Genomic DNA, 20,596 nt, shown 5'->3' with positions numbered 1-20,596 from the left:
CAGTTTAGCAGGGAAATGGGGGGCAGCCCAAAGCAGGCGCCTTGAGCTACACACAGACCTGGGACCTCTCCTGAGAAGATGGGTGAGCTTGGCCAACAGCAACTCAGCACCCTGACTCATCAGATGCCAGAGTGTACCTTAGGATCTGAGCTCACTAAATCAATCTTCCATCTGTGAAGCCTGATTTGTGCCCAGATAAATTAAAGTTCAGAGCCAGAATTCCATATGGTTATTACTTTTTACTCTAGAGTTATCCCTTTTGGTATATTTTTCCTTTTCAATTGATGCCTCTCAAAGATAGTTGGATTGATTTATTCTAAAATAAATATGCAAATTACAATGTCTGTATTTTTAATCATGTTATTCTAGTGGAAAGGCTGCTTTAACACACCACTATCATGTGTGAAGGGCCCACTGGGGAACAGGCCCAGGACTAGGTACTTTGCCCACGTTATCTCAGTTATGGATGAACCCCACCCATCTATTTGTTATATTTGAGGCTTGATTTTGGCCGAGTGTTCATGAGATTTGTTACCAAATGTGTCCTTAAAGTTGAATGTTGGCAATCCCATATGGCTCCCCCTAACAGTACCAACTGACCCTGTCTGTGATTTCAGTAAGGGCCGCCACAGGGTACATTCAATACTGTGGAATTCACAACTGGCGGGCAGGTATTAAAACACTCAAATGTAAAATCAGCATTGCATCCAAATGTAAACAGAATTACCACGCAAAAAGATACCCTAATGAAACCCCAGAATTGAAAACAACCCTAGTTTATGAAATTGGCCATAAAGCTGATTTCTCTCCCCATGTTTTTTTTTTTCCCCTTCTAATCCCCATTTTCTCACAGTTACCCACTTAGCTTCAGTATTATTCTAAGGGATTTAAACCCACAAATAATAACAAACACAATTAAAAGCAGCAATAAAAACAAAAAACCCTTATCTTTGCAAATAAGGGGAAATTCATTTCTTTACATGGCTTGATTTTATTTCTATATAACAAAAACGCCTCTACAAAAATAATTTTAAAACCTACATGTTAAAATTTTGAAATTCCTCACAATGTAGATATGACATTTTAACAAGTAAGGTGTTTTTTAAAAAGCATAGTCTTTCCAATATTTTTATCCAATTCAATTATTTTCATTTTTCTAACAGAAAAATCTTATTCTTTTATTTTACCTTTTTGGGGAGAATTTATAAGATGCTGCAAATGCACATCACTAGCAAGAGAGATGAATACGGTTGAGATTTGAACTGTCATAATTATATGTCAAAGGCTAACTATCCATTTCAATAAATCCAAGCTGATGTCTTTTGACATTACTGATTCACCTGGCTAACCCCAGCAATACAACTCTTAAAAGATTCTCTTCGAATCCTAGGTCCTTAAAGCCCCCATTTGAATTGAGACTTCAGACTCTGTACAGGAAGAACAAATCATCCCCGAGAAATTTAAAGGGATATTAGGTGCCTTGATTGTTAGGCATTTCTTCAAAATGTATGTATATCAAATTTGAACTAAATTCACTGAGCAAGAACCATAGTCCTTTTTGGGATTGGAGGCTCACGTGAAAAAGTTAGAAAGTTTATATAAAATGGTATAAGCTCATACATAAAGCTATACTACACCTCGAGAAAATTTCCATTTCCCGTCTTTTAAATTTAAATGACTAAGCACCCCAAACGCCTGACACCAGGACCCTTCATTCCATCACATCATCGCATCTGAGCATCACTCTGCTGGCAGGCACAGTCCTGCCAGATTCAGCCAGAGCTCAATGCATTTTCCACTTGAAATCGTATCCCTTTTCTACTGAGAAACTGACCCCAAATGATTTCTTTTGGAATAACCAGGGTGGAGTTTGCCTTTTTTTTTTTTTTTTTTTTTTACCTTCAGTGCTGGGTTTTTTCATTTCTTCCACCCTAATTAGTTTCTTTCTGACTCTGCGAGTGGAGTTTACCAGCTTGTGTAACCTCTTAAACTTCACCGACTCCTCAGTCTCATCATCCGATTGTTCTCTTGACTGGCAAAGAAACAAAGGAAAAGTTAATCAGATAATTGCTCCAAGCTTTGCCCGTGCGGCTGGATGTAGCCGGCCTTGCTGCCAGTCTGAACCTCGGCAGCTCTGTCGCTGAACTTGGGAACCAACAAATTTGCCCAAGAGGTTTACAAAGTGCCACATACCATCTTAAGATCTAAATCGGCGTAGAATTAGGTCCTAGGCATGGAAACACACATTCTTGCCCTCAACTGGCCTGTGGGGACATCTGTCTCAACTACTTCCTTGTCCTCTTTTAGGAGGACTCCGGCAGGACTCTCCCTCCGATGCTGGCCCTGTAATTCCAGTTTCACTGCTGTGGTTTGGGCCAGGCTCTCATCTGTCTGGCCCATCGGGGCTTGCTGTTTAACGTGGTCATCAACTACTTCTCCAAACCAAAATTCTGTTGGCTTTTTCCAGCCCTCCCCCAAAAATCAAAAACAGCAGGGCAGGAAAGGGAAAGAGATGCAAACAGCCTCTTCCATCCCATTGGCTAAGACTGTCTGCCACATTGCAGCCAGCCCTTCCGCCTCTCCCGGCTCCTTCTAAGGGCTTACAAGGCGAATGTGAGGACAGACCCTGCATTCCTCCAAGAGAGACAAGGGAAAAAGCTGACCTTTCAGCCATACAGTACAGTCCATATTCCCCAGCAGCCCATTGCACTTTACAGGGAGTCAGCATGCTCAGGCCCAGCTGTTTTCCCTCAAGTATCAAACATTACAGAGAGAGGGAAAAAAAATCTCTCTCTGCAGCAGTGACCCAGGCTAAAAAACAATCCTTTCCTTGTGAACAAAATGAGGGTTTCATTTCTAAGTCAGCTCCAACATCCAATATGCAGCTTCCTCTGTTGTATCTGTTCAAAATGTAAAACAGCAGAAGAGATCTCTGGCTAAATAAGCGTGCAGTACGGGTGCGTGGGCATGCCTGGGAGCAGCCGCCTCGGCACACCCTGTGCAGCAGGTGAGCAATTCCAGCTCACATCGCACGCCCTGACAACAACCTTCTCTCCATTTTCTCCAACTCAGTTCATGGAATAGTAGGAAGACAAATGCCTCAAATGAACACACAAAACAAAAACAAGCCTCATCTCTGAACACGAGTCTAATGTAGAGACTTTTCTCCCAAAGAAAAGCTCTCACTAATCCCAGTGTTACAGACAATAAAACAGATAAGCAAGAGTTGCAGAGAATACCTCAAGAGAAGAAGAAGTAGAGTTTCTACGCATTATTTAGGCATAAAAATGGTGCACGTTGTGAGTCCTCTTTGCACTATGGCACAAACGTTAGTACAAGGATAGTAAGGGATATAAACAACTAATGTCCTGGCCTCTGTCCTCACCCTGGAACTCAAGGCATGGAGCCATGGTACTTTCTCCCTGTATGACTATCAGCAAACCGTTTACCCACTTATGGTTAACTATAAACCTAACATCAGCAAGTCATCAGGACAGAAGTGTTTCTCAGACTTCTCTTCTGTAAAGTGTATCAATATCTATGTCCAATTTCTCTAAAATTACTAGATAAAATGTTGCCTGCAAGTGTCAGAATTAAAGCTAAGTACTGGTTACCTGGTAATAAAGAATGGGAACTAGACTCCCAGGTAACAGTGGGGAGAGGCTACACTGGATGCTGGCAATTAGGCTTAAAACTAAAAATATAAAAAATTAAAATAGAATAATAAGTGTAGTTCATAATACAGAATGGTATTGTCTGGTTTGAGTTTCATTTCTACTTGGTTGGATTGTTGACATGTGATGAAATGGCTGGAGCGGTCAACCAGAGGAATGAGAACTTGGTTAACCCTCATTCTGGGTAACCAGCACCTGAAAAACCCACAGTTCATGGAATTACATATAAACATTTAAAAACATTCTGCTCTCTTGATGTAGCTCAAAAGCCAAGCAATTCTAATAGAAGAAGAATCAACATTATGTTATAGAAAGTCTCTATAACTATCAATGGGACAAACCTAGAATATGTCTCTAACCCTCACATTTAAAAATGTTGAAATCAGCACTTTGGGAGGCCGAGGTGGGAGGATCACAAGGTCAGGTGATTGAAACCATCCTGGCTAACACGGTGAAACCCCGTCTCTACTAAAAATACAAAAAATTAGCCAGGCGTGGTGGTGGGTGCCTGTAGTCCCAGCTACTCGGGAGGCTGAGGCAGGAGAATGGTGTGAACCCAGGAGGCGGAGCTTGCAGTGAGCCGAGATCATGCCACTGCACTCCAGCCTGGGCGACAGAGCGAGACTCTGTCTCAAAAAAATAAAAATAAAAATAAAAATAAAAATGTTGAAATCAAATGAAAATGAAATAGGTACAGATTGTTTGTAATCAAAATACAAGAAGCTGTGTTATAGGATGAAAATTACTGATGTGTACACCTCATACCTAGTTTGCTGGTTGTTGGTGGTGGTGTGGGTGTGTGTACGCATGGGACAGTGGGCAGTAAGAAAAGAAATGGGGTATAGAAAAAACTAATACAAAATTTTAGTCCACAAAGACACAAATCATTATATGTACTAGAGTGAACTTTCCAAGAAGAAATCAAAATAGTTAAACCAGGACAGTAGATTTAAAGGCAATGCCTTCCTCATAAAATTCTACTTTCCTCTGCCCAGATTCACTGTGGCAAAAAGTAACATATTCCAGGTACTTATTTAATTGTTTTCACATGTTCCATTTATTTTTGAGAAACATACCTTTGAATTATACCTTTGAATTATACTTCTTTGTACCTTTGAATTAATGCTATTTTTATTTTTCTAGAAAAATCAAGATTTGGAGGTGTTTGTCATTGACATGACAAATCACAAACCATGGCAACCAAGTCCTTCTTTTCCATGATCATTTTTTGGACATTAGACAAGATAGATGCGGCACAATTTATATGAAGAAAAATGCAACATAAAACCCAGGTCATCCAAGGGTGTGTGTGTGTGTGTGTGTGTGTGTGTGTGTGTGTGTGTGTGTGTGTGTGTGTGTGTGTGTGTGTGTGTGTGTGTGTGTGTGTGTGTGTGTGTGTGTGTGTGTGTGTGTGTGTGTGTGTGTGTGTGTGTGTGTGTGTGTGTGTGTGTGTAATAGAAAATTACCTAGAAGTCAGCCTAGAAGTTACTTGAGTTCAACAACCTATCCCAAGAATGTATTGCTGCATCCATGATATTGATGGAGAGGTGCTGACTTCTCACTTCCTACTGAGTCCAGAGGAAAAAAGGGTTGTGAAATATTTGCCTTTAAAAAATTCTCTCCAGCTGTTTTAACACAAAAATGCTGTAAAAGGCTTGCATTTCTTCTAAACTGGAGAGTAAATCTTGAATTCCTCATGTCATATTTCTCTTTTTAAGTATATTCCACTTCCCAAATGCTGAAAATAACATAGCATGTCTTTTTTTTTTGAGACAGAGTCTCGCTCTGTCTCCCAGGCTGGAGTGCAGTGGCGCGATCTCAGCTCACTGCAACCTCCGCCTCCTGAGTTCAAGTGATTCTCCAGCCTCAGCCTCCTGAGTAGCTGGGATCACAGGCACACACCACCATACCCAGCTAATTTTTGTATTTTTGTAGAGATGGCGTTTCGCCCTGTTGGCCAGGCTGGTCTTGAACTCCTGACCCTCAGGTGATCTGCCCACCTCAGCCTCTCAAAGTGCTGGGATTACAGGCGTGAACCACCATGGCTGGCCAGCATGTCTTTTTATTCAGGAAATACACCACCAGGGATGGGGGCTTGAGAATTTTTATATTTATAAACATAAAAAATATATAATTTTTAAATTCAAATACTATGTATATTTTAAAAGAAATCTTCCTATGTGAAGAACTTCGTAGAAAATAGAGGAAATCTGCATTGTATGTAAAATAAATGATTGATTCTAAGAAATAGGCTCAGCACTATTATAGAACAGGTTTTAAACTAAAGTTAAAAAATAAAAGTATATATTTACACACATTCAAACATGAGATGGTGTGGCCTCCCCTCCCTTGTCCCACCCTGGGTCAGAGTTAAACAGATCATCTTCTCAGTGAAAAGGTGAACTCAATCATCTGTATGACAGCTCCTCACCAGAAAACCTTCAAGAGAAAAAGGCAACTTATCCCACCAAAAATTGTGGAAAAGTGGATTTCCAATATTGTAAACAGAAACATTTGATTTCCAGCCTCTCCTCTGCAGATTTTTTCCAGCAGAAAGCCCATATGGCTCAACTTTTAATTACTTTGGCTAATGCTATATGTAGTAATTCTGTGGTGAATGCTTAAGTGTTTCATTTCTGGTTTCCATAGCAACATTACATCAGATTGCAGACAGCTGGCTCCACAGTTTTAAACCATAACAAATTGACCAAGCCAAGACACAAAACTATAGCTGCTTTAAAGAGATAGCACACCATTCGCCGGCCAGGCTGCTGAATGAGGAACCTATGGGGCCCGTTTGGCACCCGGAGGAGGGTGGAGCCTCCTTCCTTCCCCGCTTCTTTTGGAACAAGTGCATCCTTGACACATCTGCAATGTTCTAATAGGAAAGACATGGAGCCAGCGTGGAGAACTTTTTATAACACAGCTACACGCTGGAAGATCAGAAAAAAGGAACAAAATGCATAGCATCTGTAAGTACAAACATTTGTGTGCTGGAGCTCACTAAATGCATCCCCTCCCTGCTCCAAGTAAACCTGTCACTGCTGGTAGGTAACAGATACTTCACCGGACCCTGTAACAAACAGTTCTTGGGACTGCAGCGTGCACAGCAAATCCTTTCCAAAAGCCATATGGCACAGTTGTGCAGGCACAATGGCAATATGCCGTAATAAAGGCTGAAACAAACTTGCAAGGAGCAACTAGACCCTTTGGAGGACCGCTTGAGACCACCACGCTGATCACAGGATTACAACTGTGCCCTTTGCAGAAGCACTTTCACTCAGCTTGTTTCCCTAGCTCGAAACACACGACACGCTGTCACAATCAACACCCAGACTAAGCCCACTCATCTCCCCCAGCGCCACATAACACCGAAAGATATTTAAACATTTCTGAAAAGCAATTTGAAACTGGAAATGTACTTGCCTGTGAAATTCACACACTGGTCTCTCTAACCTAGTGCATGATCAGACATACATGCTTCAGCTTTCTAGGTCGGCTGTAGTCACAGCATTAATCTTAAAGTTAAGAGAAGGAAGCCAATCAGATATAAGCTTATGAAAAGCAATGTGCAACACTGTCTGAATTCAAGTCCTCCCCAGGAAAAGCCTCCACAATTCGCAGCTGAGCCATATATGCTCATGTCTCAGATTCTCAAAATAATATTCACTATTCTCTAAAAGTTACGCATTTTCACTGGTGAAAATGCCGGGCAAAAATGCTCAGAGTTACCAGGTAGGGAAGTAAACAGGGGAAGAAGGACAAATCAAGAGGAATTTAAGAAGAAAAGAGAGAGAAACATCATAGGCAGGAGCAGCAAAAACTTTTACTTGAAGCAACAGAAAACACATTCTTTCTTTCCCATTGAACGCATTCAGTAACTTACCGGCTTCGGCATTTAGCAAGCCTAAAGGGCAATTCTGAAGACGTCCGGTACCTCCCACCCCCCTCCCCACTCGGAGAGCGTCTTCACTCTTGTGGCATCAACTCCGCAATCTCAAAATTAAGATTAGGCACTCCTGGAACATGTCTCTCTGGAGTTACATGATCAGGCAGGCTCCACCGTCACAGCTCAGTATCCGAAGGAGAAAGGGGAAGACACTGGATTCAATTAGCTTCTTTCTGCTTGCTGACTGATTCCCCAGTCGCTTGCTAACTGCATAACTTGCAAGAAAGGCATAAGTCATCAGCTCTAAGCAAATCTCCTATTCACCACAAGGAAAAAAGGGAGTGTTGTGCATGGCCAACAATCCCTGTTTTCACTGAGGAAGGCTCCCTGACCTCCTGCTGGCCTCCAGTTCCTTAATTACTGTCTATGGAATTCCAGAGACAGAAAAAAGAACGCGAGAATCTGAGCAAATCCAGGACAAGGAGGACAAGGACTAACCCTTAAAAGTGACTGAACTTAAAAAAAGATCTCTTTTGCAGACGTTCTTCTGAACACCCCCTTAAGGGAGTAGTCTCAATTGAAAATAGACACCTTCCAATGGCTATTTTTGAAATTACCGAATTAAAACTTATGATTGTGGTTTTCTCCTAGAGTTGTCACTTTTTCTCTCTCTCCCCATTCCTTTTTAAAATTTTAACAACCAGAGTAAATGTAGGATATTTCCCCTTCATTGGTGCTTCTAAAACTCTCTTAACAAACTGTTTTAATGCCCATTTCAGAGCATCTGAGTTCTCCTGCATTCTAGAAATGTGAGCATGAGGACCGTGTCACAAGATGATCATTTAATTTTCTCAAGGATCTCAGGGGAGCCACTAGGCACATGCTGTTACTTAAACAGAACATCATCTAAACAACACAGGACTAAAAACCCATACAAAGTCTCCATGACGTGGGCTGCAAGTCACGTTTGTCTTTTCAGGGCTAAGTTCATTCACTTGGGTAAGTCATTTATTCTCACAGCACAGTTTGAGCTGCTTGTTTCTAGATGTCCCTCCTATTGGGTGAGTCTTTATGTATAATGCTTGAGCCCATCTCTTTATAGGACATCACACGACATAAAATACCTAGCTACACAGGACTCAGAGATGCGTAGGAACCACTGTCCCTCCTTAAAATGACAGAAATTTAGAGTTGGACAGGATTCAGAGGTTACCTAAACTAAAAACGGCCAGGCACAGTGGCTCACACCTGTAATTCCAACTGAGGTGGGCAGATCACTTGAGGCCAGGAGTTCGAGACCAGCCTGGGCAACATGGTGAAAACCCGTCTCTACTAAAACTACAAAACTTAGTCAGGCGTGGTGGCATACACCGGTAATCCCAGCTACTCAGGAGGCTGGGATAGGAGGATAGGTTGAGTCCGGGAGGCTGAGGCTGCAGTGAGCCAAGATCGCCCGACTGCACTCCAGCTTGGGTGACAGAGCAAGACTCCATCTCAAACAACAACAACAACAACAAAAGAGAATTGGAATACGAAGCTCCCAAGTGGAGGGTCATGTTTTAACATGCACACATTGCAGGTTCTGCATCAGATCACCAGAGCTCCATCCCCTTTTCCTTGGCTCTTGTCCTGCTCTTCTTCCCTGGGCAGGCTGGCATCTCTCAGTCCTTGCCAAGAATTAAACTCCCTTCTCCCACTCTGTCTTCTGCTCAGAAGTATCTCCTCCCAACCTTTATTGAATTTCCTCTTCTTTCTCCTGCAAGGGCTCACCACACCTTCCCTACACTGCCCAGTTCCCCATTTCACAAACTGATTCTCCCACAAACTCCCCCTCCCCTGTCACCACCTGATGGACCAGGTGCTTTTGCGATGTTGTACTTCCAACACTTGTATTTGTCCAAAGCTTACCATTCCCAGGCACTGTGCTAAACATTTGCATATAAGATCCCATTTCACAGCAATGGCAGGGGCAGAATCTGAGACTGTATAGTTTTGCTCCTGTACCACTACCCTACCTCAACAAGACCTTTCTTCATCCAAGACTGACAACTATGCTGCAAAGTTATGCTCACAGTTCCTTAAAATTGAGTGTAGACATTTTCCACCAAATTCCTTCATTACAGGATAAAAACGAAGAAAATGAGAGTGCCCCAGTGAGACTGGGGTAAAGGGAAGAGGATTAGCCCAAGGCCTCAGGGGTTAGAACAACCTGGGTTTAATTACCAAGTTCTCTAGCAAATCACTTTACTTTTATGGGTCTTAATATTCCCGCACATAAATTCGGTACAGTAACATTTTTCTTACAGTGTGGTTGTATTAAATACTGCGTACATGAAATCCTTACTGAACTGGAGTTCAATAAGGACTTAATATTTTTACTATTATTATTACTATTATTATTAATATTATTATTTGAGATGGAGTTTTGCTCTGTTGCCCAGGCTGGAGTGCAATGGCTTGGTCTCAGCTCACTGCAACCTCTACCTCCCGGGTTCAAGCAATCCTCCTGCCTCAGTCTCCCAAGTAGCTGGGATTACAGGCACCTACCACTACGCCCAGCTAATTTTTGTATTTTCAGTAGAGATGGGGTTTCACCATGTTGCCCAGGCTAGTCTCAAACTCCTGACCTCAGATGATCTGCCCGCCTTGGCCTCCCAAAGTGCTGGGACTACAGGAGTGATCCACCACGCCCAGCCTTATTATTAACTCTGCAGTCTTCTATTCATAACTCACTGGAGTTCAAACAACACCTAATTTTCACGAACTGCTCTTTTAGGTGCTGTGTAAATAGCAAAGACCACTTAAAAACCCAACAACCAGGCCGGGTGCGGTGGCTCACGCCTGTAATCCCAGCACTTTGGGAGGCTGAGGCGGGTGGATCACGAGGTCAGGAGATCGAGACCATCCTGGCTAACACAGTGAAACCCCGTCTCTACTAAAAATACAAAAATTACCTGGGCGCGGTGGCTCACACCTGTAATCCCAGCACTTTGGGAGGCTGAGGTGGGCAGATCACGAGGTCAAGAGTTTGAGACCAGCCTGAACAACATGGTGAAACCCCGTCTCTACTAAAAATACAGAAATTAGCCGGGCATGGTGGCACATGCCTGTAATCCCAGATACTCAGGGGGCTGAAGCAGGAGAATTGCTTGAACCTGGGAGGCAGAGGTTGCAGTGAGCTGAGATCATGCCACTGCACTCCGGCCTGGGTGACAGAGCGACACTCTGTCTCCAAAAAAAAAAGAAGAAAAACAAAAAAAAGCAAAAAAAAAACAACCAGCCAGGCACAGTGGCTCATGCCTGTAATCCCAGCACTTTGGGAGGCCGAGGCAGGCAGATCACTTGAGGCCAGGAGTTCAAGACCAGCCTGGCCAACATGGTGAAACCCTGTCTCTACGAAAAATACAAAAATTAGTCAGGCATAGTGCACATCTGTAATCCCAGCTACTCAGGAGGCTGAGGCACAAGAATCACTTGAACCTGGGAGGCAGTGGCTGTAGGGAGCCAAAATCGTGCCACTGCACTCTAGCCTGGGTGACAGAGCAAGATTCCGTCTCAAAAAACTAAAACAGAAAAAACCAACAACCTTTTTACATGTGAAAGCTCGTCATATGGCCAGCATCTGAGGCTGGTTCTGGACAGGCTGTTCAGATATAGAGAAGACTCTGAGACAACTCTGAGAAGACTCAGATCCCCTCTGTGCCACATGGGAAGAGCATGTGGCTGTGGGCATGTTTCTTCTCTCATTTCTAAGATAGGCAGTGAGAAGCCTCCTAGGGCTCTCTAGAGGATAAAACGAGACCTTGAATGTGAAGCCTAGAGCTTGGCAGGTAAGGAAGTCCTCGTTCCATGTGAAATACACATGAAGTTCGTGCACTGATTTATCCAGATACTTTGGGAAGGGTGGCGGGAAGGATACATCCCCAGTATTTCCCTCGAGCAGCCTCTCCTCACAGCTCAGGACTTGGAGAGCGTCCTAAGAGGATGGGAGAGAGAGCTGACCTTGCCCACCCCTTTTTAACCTCACTGCCACACCTCTCAGGGAGTCATTCAGGTATTTATCAAGATACTCGATGTCGGACCCTTTGTGAGGACGTACCATGGCTTGACTTTCAGAAAACAGGAGGCTCCCTGGGCCAGGAGCCTTGTCTGATCTCCTGCTCCTTGCATTCCTAGTGCCCACCCATAGTAGACTCCCCATAAATATTGGTGCGATCACTGTGGAATGAAGAAGTTAAGACTCCGCAGCCCTGTAGCTCTCTGCCCTGGCCATGTGTCAGAGTAAACTGTGGGATATTTGAAAGACTAGACTGAGCCAGGCCACCCTAGGAAGCTTCCTGGTGAGGGACGGATTGGGGGATAGACTTTGTGAGGGAAGGCCACTGCTGGTCCTGTTCTCTGGGTGGCGGGCTTGAACACAGTAGATGTGCAAATTTGCTGAGAAGGGATTTCAGTATTTGACTCCTATGGTGAGGAATTGTTCCTCATTAGCTCCTTGGAACAAGGTCCAAAGGCCTTATAGTGGAATATGTGACTGTGTGTGGTCAGATTCAGTTTCTGGTACATTGTGCTCCACTCTTCAGATCCCATGTGGTAGAAAGGGCATCAGAGCACCTGGTCCTCACCCCCTGCTTCCTCGCAGCATCTCAAACACCCCATGCCCATCACTGCCCTGATGGCTCCTCTTCCGCAAACAGCTCTGCTGATTGCATCCACACCCCTAACTCCCATGAATCCTTCAAGTTTCAGTCTGCATATTGCCTCCTCTGGAAAGCCCTCCTGGCTTTGCTCCTCATCTACCTTAGACTAAATATACTTTATCCAAGGACTTCGCACATATATTGGCATTGCTAGATTCCCTAGCCCATCACTAACTGTCATGCAGACAATGTACCTGACCATATTCATTTCCACATCTGCATGTTAGTAGCATTTATTGTTTCTGACTACACATGACATGTATCATTAAAAATTTGGAGAATGCAAAAATGCACAAAGTAGTAAGAGATTTTGGTTTATGCCTTCCCACTTTTTCCCCATACACACATATGCACATGCACACACAAAATATACCCTGATGTTTCTGTATGTTTCTTTTTTTTTTTTTTTTTTTTTACAAGAAAGGGTGATCTTTGATCTTTACCTTCTCCAACTCCTCTAGTCACTATCAGTGTCCCCAAATCCTCCCTCAAATGCACACGCACAGTCTAAGTAGAAAAAACACATCTGCCTGTAAGTGGGGACACTCTCTGGGCCACGGCTGCCTCAAAAGATTTTCCTTTAGAGAAACCCCAGGCCCCTGGTGTATACCGTAGCCACACTGTTTCATAGCTCATTTTTTAAAGCTGTATGTTTTGAACATTTTCGCATGTCAACAAATGTTCAATACAATACAATGTATTAATGATACAGTAGTATTTAGCCATCAAAGTATACCATAATTTACTGATATCATGGCCCCCATAATTAGACATTTGCCTGTTTCCAATTTTTCAAATAATCCTTGGATGCACACTTTATGGTAAAATTTCTAACATGTCTAACACATTCTTTTTTTTTTTTAGAAAGATGATTCGATTGTAGAATTGAAGGGGAAAAGGGTGTGTCTTTAAGACTTTTGATACATATTAACAACTTGCTCTGAAGAAATGTTGTATGGTTTTAAAATCTCAGGAGCAGTTACCAACACTGAGAATTACAATATTCTTTTCCATTTAGATAAATAAATATCTATGTTTGTGCTAAACAGGTATTTCCTGATTGAAATGAATGAATGAATGAATGAATGCACTGATTCAAGGCATTAGGAAAGGCAAGGAATAGCAATAGGAGGAAGCCAGCATTCCCTGGGTTTATAAAGGTTATCATCTAGAAGTCTGAGGGTAGGGAGAGCCCCAAGAGAAGTTCAGAAATATGATTAATGTTAAGGTCAACCGTGACAACCACATGAGAAAAACACAGAGATACAGGAATTTCGATGTGGGAGGACTCATCTCTGGTTAAGGAAATTGAGGCACACTTCCGTGAGGGGAAGAGGAACCTGCCACGGGTTTAGGGACATTTCCATGTCCCTACATGAGCCTAGTCCAGTATTTACGTGGTCCTGGGGCCCTACTTCTCCCACCCATCCCAGCCCAACCTTAGATGCCCTCCTATCTAGACAAAGAAGAGCTCAGCTGATGTTGTTGCTTTTATAAACAGCATGTGACATCAGTCAACAGGAGCTTCCCGGCCCTCCTCTTCCCCAAGCTTGATTTCATAATCTCTCCAACTGCCTGATCTCCCTCCACGGTTCAAAAAGTGAAGCACTGAAAGTCCCTCCCTACCTCAGGGGCACCGCACTGACTCTGGGGCCGTGGCAGAGGCCTTTTGGTCACAGTCATCAGGTTAATGTGTTCTTCTTCGTATTTAGAAAAAAATTAGTCTCACTGTTCGAAAAAGTTAGAGTTACTTAAAAGTGTGTTTATGAGTTGCTAGAAGTAACAGTAGAAAATATGAAACACATTGTGGGTAAGTTTTTTTTTTCTTTTATCACAAAGGAGTCAGGGGAGGACTCATCTGTTTAGTAAGAAATATTTTGCTCATTAGCTGGTGACATCATTGCCCTCTGAAATTAGGAGATTTTGGTTAGCATACGGAAAAAAAAAGATGAGATTCCATTCTTCTCCCAGAGGTGCAGCAGAACACTGAAATAATCTCCCTGGAAGTTTCAAAATTAACTAGTTGTTGCCAGATTTGAAGAAAGAGACGGAGGAGGAGGCGGCGGCGGAGAGAAGAAGATAATTACATGATAGTTTTATTTGGAAAAAGTATGTGAGAATTTGAGGTAATATTACCATTCCTTAGGGGCAAAGCCTTGTCAGCACTTAATTCACTTAAGAAATTGCATTAAAATTTAACCATAAAACCAAAGGAGCAGCAAATGGATGTTATGTTCCCTAATCAACTGTAATCTATTTCTTAAACTCATGAACTTTGAATCGTTTTTAATCGCCCCCATGAGGAGAAGGGAGAAAAATACAAAATCTCAGGAGTCCTACAGCCAGATCTAGGGAGACATAAAGCAAAAGTGAATCCTCCCACCCCAATTCTGCAGGTTGCCACAGAGCAGAGAATGCCTTTTCTCCTGAATGGGTGGGGGGAGAGAGAGGTAAGTAGAGGCGAGAGGACTGGCTTCTCCTTCACTCTGTAAATCTTTGGAAGACATTTCTGCCTGGGGCTTTGTCACCCTGACCATAGGTCAGAGAAACGCGTTGTTTCATATTAAATAAGTGAGTTAGGAAACAAAGTGTTGGGGAAGGTAATCCACAGCTCTACAGGTCCCTCTGTTTAGAGTGGGGTAGTGTTATCCAGAGCAAATCTGTGGGATCAGACACACTGAAGACTAAAGCAAAACACCAAACCCACTCATTCCCAAGGGCATCCAATTCTCACATGCCATGGAAAAAGGATGATTCAGAATGGGACTGCCAAGTAGGGCAATTACATATGCGTTTAAGGCGCTAGTTTCTGGAGCTGATGAAAGTGTTCATCCCAGAAGCCGTAAGTCTCCTAAGGGATTGGGTGGTGTTTGCAAAGTCACATTACTTTTATGGCATCTTAGGCTGAATGACTCATGGATCAGGCATGATGACTTCTCCGACAGGGCTGCCAAACAACCTTGTCTAGGCAAATGGCAATGCAGAAATACAGAGAACTGATGGAGCCAAATGGCAATGGAGGGAAGGTGGGACCACCAAGACCATTCCTCCAAGCCAAACATATGCCACCAGGTCAGTGGTCATCTGTCGAAGCTGGAGGCGGGAGGGTCCAATGTCACCTCCTAGACTGACGATCTACAACCTTAACGTTAATCTCCTTATGTTTGCAGAATAAATAAGCAAATTTACTTCAAGTTCCAAACCGAAGAAATCTAGACTCAATACCTTCAGAGAGGAATTATTCCGAGCTAGAAAGGTTGTTTGTGGTCATCCAATTGGCAAAACTGTCAGGTCACGAACTCTGCTGAACACTGAACCACAGAATATTTTTCTCACAACGACTAACGAAATAAGCAAAAGCCCCCCAAGAAGAAAAAACAAACAAACAATAAAACACTACAAACTATCAAAAATATTGCGCCAAGAGCAACCAAAGAGAGAAAGCTACATAATCTAATGTACTAAACTCCATGAACAAGGTAAGAAACATATTTCTGAGGCCCACTGGAAAAGGCCCACAACTTCCACAAAGGCCAGGCTGGCAGGAATCCACAGGATCCTTTCATGTGACTCCAAATCTGGAAGGAAACTGTGTGACCTCTTTATCTTTTTCTGACCTAAAAGCAGTGGAAATGGCTACAGAAGAGCAATGAGTGAAACGATGGAAAGTCAAATGAGGCTGTTCTTGATTGAAATACAGTCTCTAAAATTCAAAAAATGAATGAAAGGCAGAATGGCTATATTCTACCAATTACCCCAGCTATGAACCAGGGGGCATAAACTATGATATGGCACATTCAACACAGTTTCAGGAGAGAAAAGGCAGAGTCCAGCTATCCCATTGAAGACCACATTTCACCATATATCACGGCCAGGTTGTAGCAACAACAAACATAAATGGACCACAAAATGAAGTCCTCAACTGCATCCTGAAAGGAGAAAAAAAATCTATTGTCAGATAGCATGGCAAACAGGTCAAAACATAACCTTCAATATCAGCACAAAGAGAGAATGTGATCAGAGCCACCCAAACAGGACGAAGGTGAAAAAAAAAAATGCATGACAACTATACAAACAAACTATGGCAAAGAGAGGCGGGGAAAAGCAGCAGCATAGATTAAAAACAAAAAGCCAATCTTTTGCTCTCATCACTTCATCATCTCAACTCAAGGAACAGGAAGAAATTCCTAATAGTTGCTTCTCTCTATAAAATAATTTAATAAGAACATGAATTCAATTAAATGAGACCTCAAAGACAAGATAAAAAACATAAATGATATAAATTCAATGTTTGCAGAAATAAGGAAACAACCTATTACAGAACCAATTTATAAATAAAAATAAGGAAAGAATAGAATCTATACCCTAGAAGTCAAAATACTGAGAGAGAGAAATGCTTCATATTACTTGACCCAATTTTCTCATATTACCCAAGTTTTCCGATTTACTCAGTTCTTCCTCTAGACCTCTGACTTTGCTGCTCCCTCTCCTGACACACATTTCTCCTTCTCCTGGAAAGCTCTTCCTCAGTGTCAACCACCTTCTCTGGGAAGGCTTCCCAGACCCTTCTTGCTGGGGCTTGCTGGGCTTTCTGTGTGCACCTATCACAATAGGCAGGAAAATCTCAATGAAGTCCACAACCATGCCATCTATTAATCTAATCTTTTTCTCAAACCCAAGCTCCCTGTGTACAAGGACTGGCACATAGTGGGTACTCAATAAACGCTTGCACACAAATAAATGAAAGAATGCTCAAGATGGCATTCTTTCAACCTACACTTTGGGTCAAATGCTCAGTGTAAGAAGAGATTTGCATCCTTTTATAAACTAATTATGTGATGCTATTAGCATAATACTAATAATAAATATTAGAGTGAACATTAGAAAGTTAGGAGTGTGGTGTGGTACAAAGAGGGAGATGAATGGGATAGAGAAGAGAATAAAAGGATATTTTGATAGAAATTATACTGTAAAAATATTTGGTTGTGTTAAAATATTGCTTTCCAAATGATTTGTCTGATGACTGACTATTGTTCTAAGAATTTTGTTGCAGTGAGCCGAGATAGTGCCACTGCACTCCAGCTTGGGCGACAGAGTGAGACTCCATCTCAAAAAAAAAAAAAAAAAAAAAAAAAAGAATTTTGATACAATGGGTAATTGTGACAACATTCAAATGGACTCAAAACAAGTGATGGGCAACCTATGATTCTAATAAGCAGGCTTAGGTTGGAGATGGCCCGCAGTCTAAATTCTACTTATGAACAACAATAGTGCCTGGGTATCTCCCCAACCCATCCATTAAATGAGGACTGGCACTACGGCAAATGATTTAACAAGGAATTGACATGTAATGAATCAATAACATTGAACAAGTAATGGAAATCCTCTTATCCCCAACTTCCCCAGCGTTGTTCCCAAGAGCACAATAAGAAACTGGGATTGCAAACTGAAATGCCAATCTCTAAACCAAATTAGATTACAAATATCTGTACTGAAATATAATCAGCTAGCAGGGGAAATGTGGCATATCCTCTTTGGTATGTATCTATTAGGTTGAACAAAGGAAATCACCACTTTTAAAGGTCAAAAGCTGTCTGGTATCTCTAGTTCCACAAGGTTCAACCAAATGAAAGAAACAACAGACCAAATTGTATCCATAATCTATCTTAAATAAATTTTTTTAAAATAGGTATCCTCAGGTTATATAGTATCTGGGTTATTTTGTCATTTGTTTTTATCAATGTGGCCCTTGATATGTTTTTCTTTTTCTTTCTTTCTTTTTTTTTCTTTTTTAGAGACAGGTTCTTGCTCTGCCACCCAGGCTGGAGTGCAGTGGCATGAACACAGCTCACTACAGCCTCGTTCAGGCAATACTCCCGCCTCAGCCCCCCAAGTAGCTGGGACTACAGGTGCACACTACCACGCCCAGCTAAATTTGGTGTTTGTTTGTTTGTTTGTTTGTTTGTTTGTAGAGATGAGGTTTCACCATGTTGCCCGGGCTGGTCTAGAACTCCTGAGCTCAGACAATCCGCCCACCTTGGCCTCCCAAAAAGCTGGGATTACAGGCGTCAGCCACCACGCCCGGCCAGCCCTTGATATGTCGAGGAAGGCCTCCAAGCAGCAAGCACCCTCAACTTCCTGAAACTGTAGAAATCAGTAATGATAAAGATGTGCCTGGTTAGTTCCCAAAGTCAAAGAGCCAAATGGGCCTGCCATGAGAGTGCCTTCTGACATAACAGGTATGGAACGCACACCCACACACTCCATGAGACCACGTCATCAGCACTGTAGGGCCCTAGATTATTTCAGTACAATAACTACTCACACTTCACAGACAGTACTCCCAAGTCCAAACATGCTTGCTAAAATCATACCAGACCCACCCTTAAACCCACTTATACAATAATACCTTCTGAAATAGAAAACAAATTGTTTATGTGTTTGGTTAAAGTGTAACCAAGTAAACACGCACTTTTACATTAAGCTTGTTCTGACAATTCTAGCCTATCTGCTGATACATGAATATAAGCCATTACTACCATGTTAATGGCATGTACAAAAATAGCACTTTTATGGGAACTCAAGTATTTTAAGAATGGCAGTTGACGGGAAGGGCAGAAGATCTTCACATCAAATAACAAAGAGATGTAGTGCCTGGCCACAGATGCAGAGCTAATAGGTGGGAGATTTGGATCTGAGCTCAAGCTCTGACTCAAGTCTGAGCTTAACCAGTCTCCTCTCTTGCCCACGCAGGGCGAAGGCCTGGTTTCCAGGGACTAGTAGAGGCAACAGCTTTCTTCTTGTGTAACTTTGTGGAAACATGGTGCTCTTAGGGACTGAACAAATACATGCCTGAAAACTTTGGCCCCTGTCCCAGAGAAAAGACTGGGAATGGGAGGGCAGAAGAGAAGAAGTGACAAGAAGCCACCTAAGCAATGGCTCCTGGGCAGCTTATAACCAGACGGAACAAAATGGGCATTTCTCAAAACCTCTCACTATGTATATTTTTCCAATGGATTGATTTTTCCTTTAGTCTCATCCTAAGTTGTAGATTAAAGGAATTATTACTTTTACTCTTTTAATAACAACTTTAATATATTCTTATTTTACTATCATTTTAGTTTCAGAATCATGGTTTTATTAAAATACAGAGTAATACTTCCTCCTATAATCTCCTACCCAGTGAAATAAAATGAAAATTTGTAAGAATTATCCATAAAAATCAGAATAATCATATGAAGGTCTCAAACACATTAGTATACATTATTTTATATTTTTAAAAATTTTTTTACTTTTTTTTTTTTTTTTTTGAGACAGGGTCTCGCTCTCTCACCTAGGCTGGAGTGCAGTGGTACAATCACAGCTCACTGCAGTTTTGGCCTCTTGGGCTCACGAAATCCTCCCGACTCAGCCCTTTGAGTAGCTGGGACTATAGGCGTGTGCCACCATGCCCAGCTAACTTTTTTATTTTATGTAGAGCCCATGCTGGTCTTGAACTTCTGGCCTCAAGTGATCCTCCTGCCTCAGCCTCCCAAAGTGCTGGCATTACAGGCATGGGCTACCACACCCAGCCAATAAAAGTTAATTTTAACATAGTTACATATAGAAAGATTTTTGGAAAGGGTTCATCTACACAAGGTAATACTGCATGCATGGTATACAGAATTGCTGATACCTGTCCCAAGGATACAGGGCATAAATCCCTTCTGATAAATTATTACTATGTTTTGTTTCTTCTTTCTCCTGGTCATATTACAAGTCAAACAAGTAAACTTTTCTTCCATGTGAGAAATAAAGAACTGAAGAACATGATCCTAAGACAACCATTAGAGCTTCAATAAGTAGAACCATTTTCTAGCTGTAAAAACCAAAAAGCATCTTGCCAATTAGAACCCTTTTAAATTTAAACCCACACACTCAGAGTTATGAAAAGATCCCTTAGGAAAAGAGATGCAGTGGAAAAAAAAAGTAAACACCATTACAAAGCAAAATGCTTACTCAGAAATGACAGTTATTTTTATACTTGGAATCTATCCTCTCTTAAACTTCCTTATCAAACACGTCTGTAATTCCAGCACTTTGGGAGGCCGAGGCAGGCGGATCACCTGAGGTCAGGAGTTCGAGAACAGCCTGGCCAACATGGTGAAACCCTGTCTCTACTAAAAAATACAAAAAAAAAAAAAAAAAAAAATTAGCCAGGCGTGATGGCATGCACCTGTAATCCCAGCAACTCCGGAGGCTGAGGCAGGAGAATCACTTGAAGCCGGGAGGTAGAGGTTGCAGAGGGCCGAGATCGCGCCACTGCACTCCAGCCTGGGTGACAGAGCAAGACT

The 20,596-nt window shown here is 42.2% G+C and overlaps 1 protein-coding gene across 11 annotated transcripts in view; it reads right to left on the bottom strand.

Moving 5' to 3' along the window:
- SASH1 (SAM and SH3 domain containing 1) overlaps positions 1-20,596 on the bottom strand; it is a 281,596-nt gene that overhangs the window by 35,488 nt on the left and 225,512 nt on the right. For 8 of the 11 annotated variants that reach the window (XM_063725047.1, XM_063725046.1, XM_054558281.2 and 5 more), the window contains one exon: positions 1,900-2,032. In XM_063725047.1, coding sequence (XP_063581117.1) covers positions 1,900-2,032 — 133 coding nt within the window. Of the gene's footprint in view, positions 1-1,899; positions 2,033-2,193; positions 3,697-7,560; positions 9,898-20,596 lie in introns of those variants that run through there. The other 3 variants (XM_054558284.2, XM_024248225.3, XM_054558285.2) reach the window with 3 other exon arrangements.

This window comes from Pongo abelii, chromosome 5, assembly GCF_028885655.2.
Source record: "Pongo abelii isolate AG06213 chromosome 5, NHGRI_mPonAbe1-v2.0_pri, whole genome shotgun sequence".
Taxonomy (NCBI): domain Eukaryota; kingdom Metazoa; phylum Chordata; class Mammalia; order Primates; family Hominidae; genus Pongo; species Pongo abelii.
The sequence above is the reverse complement of the archived record's forward strand: the minus strand, read 5'-3'. Positions and strand labels throughout refer to the sequence as shown.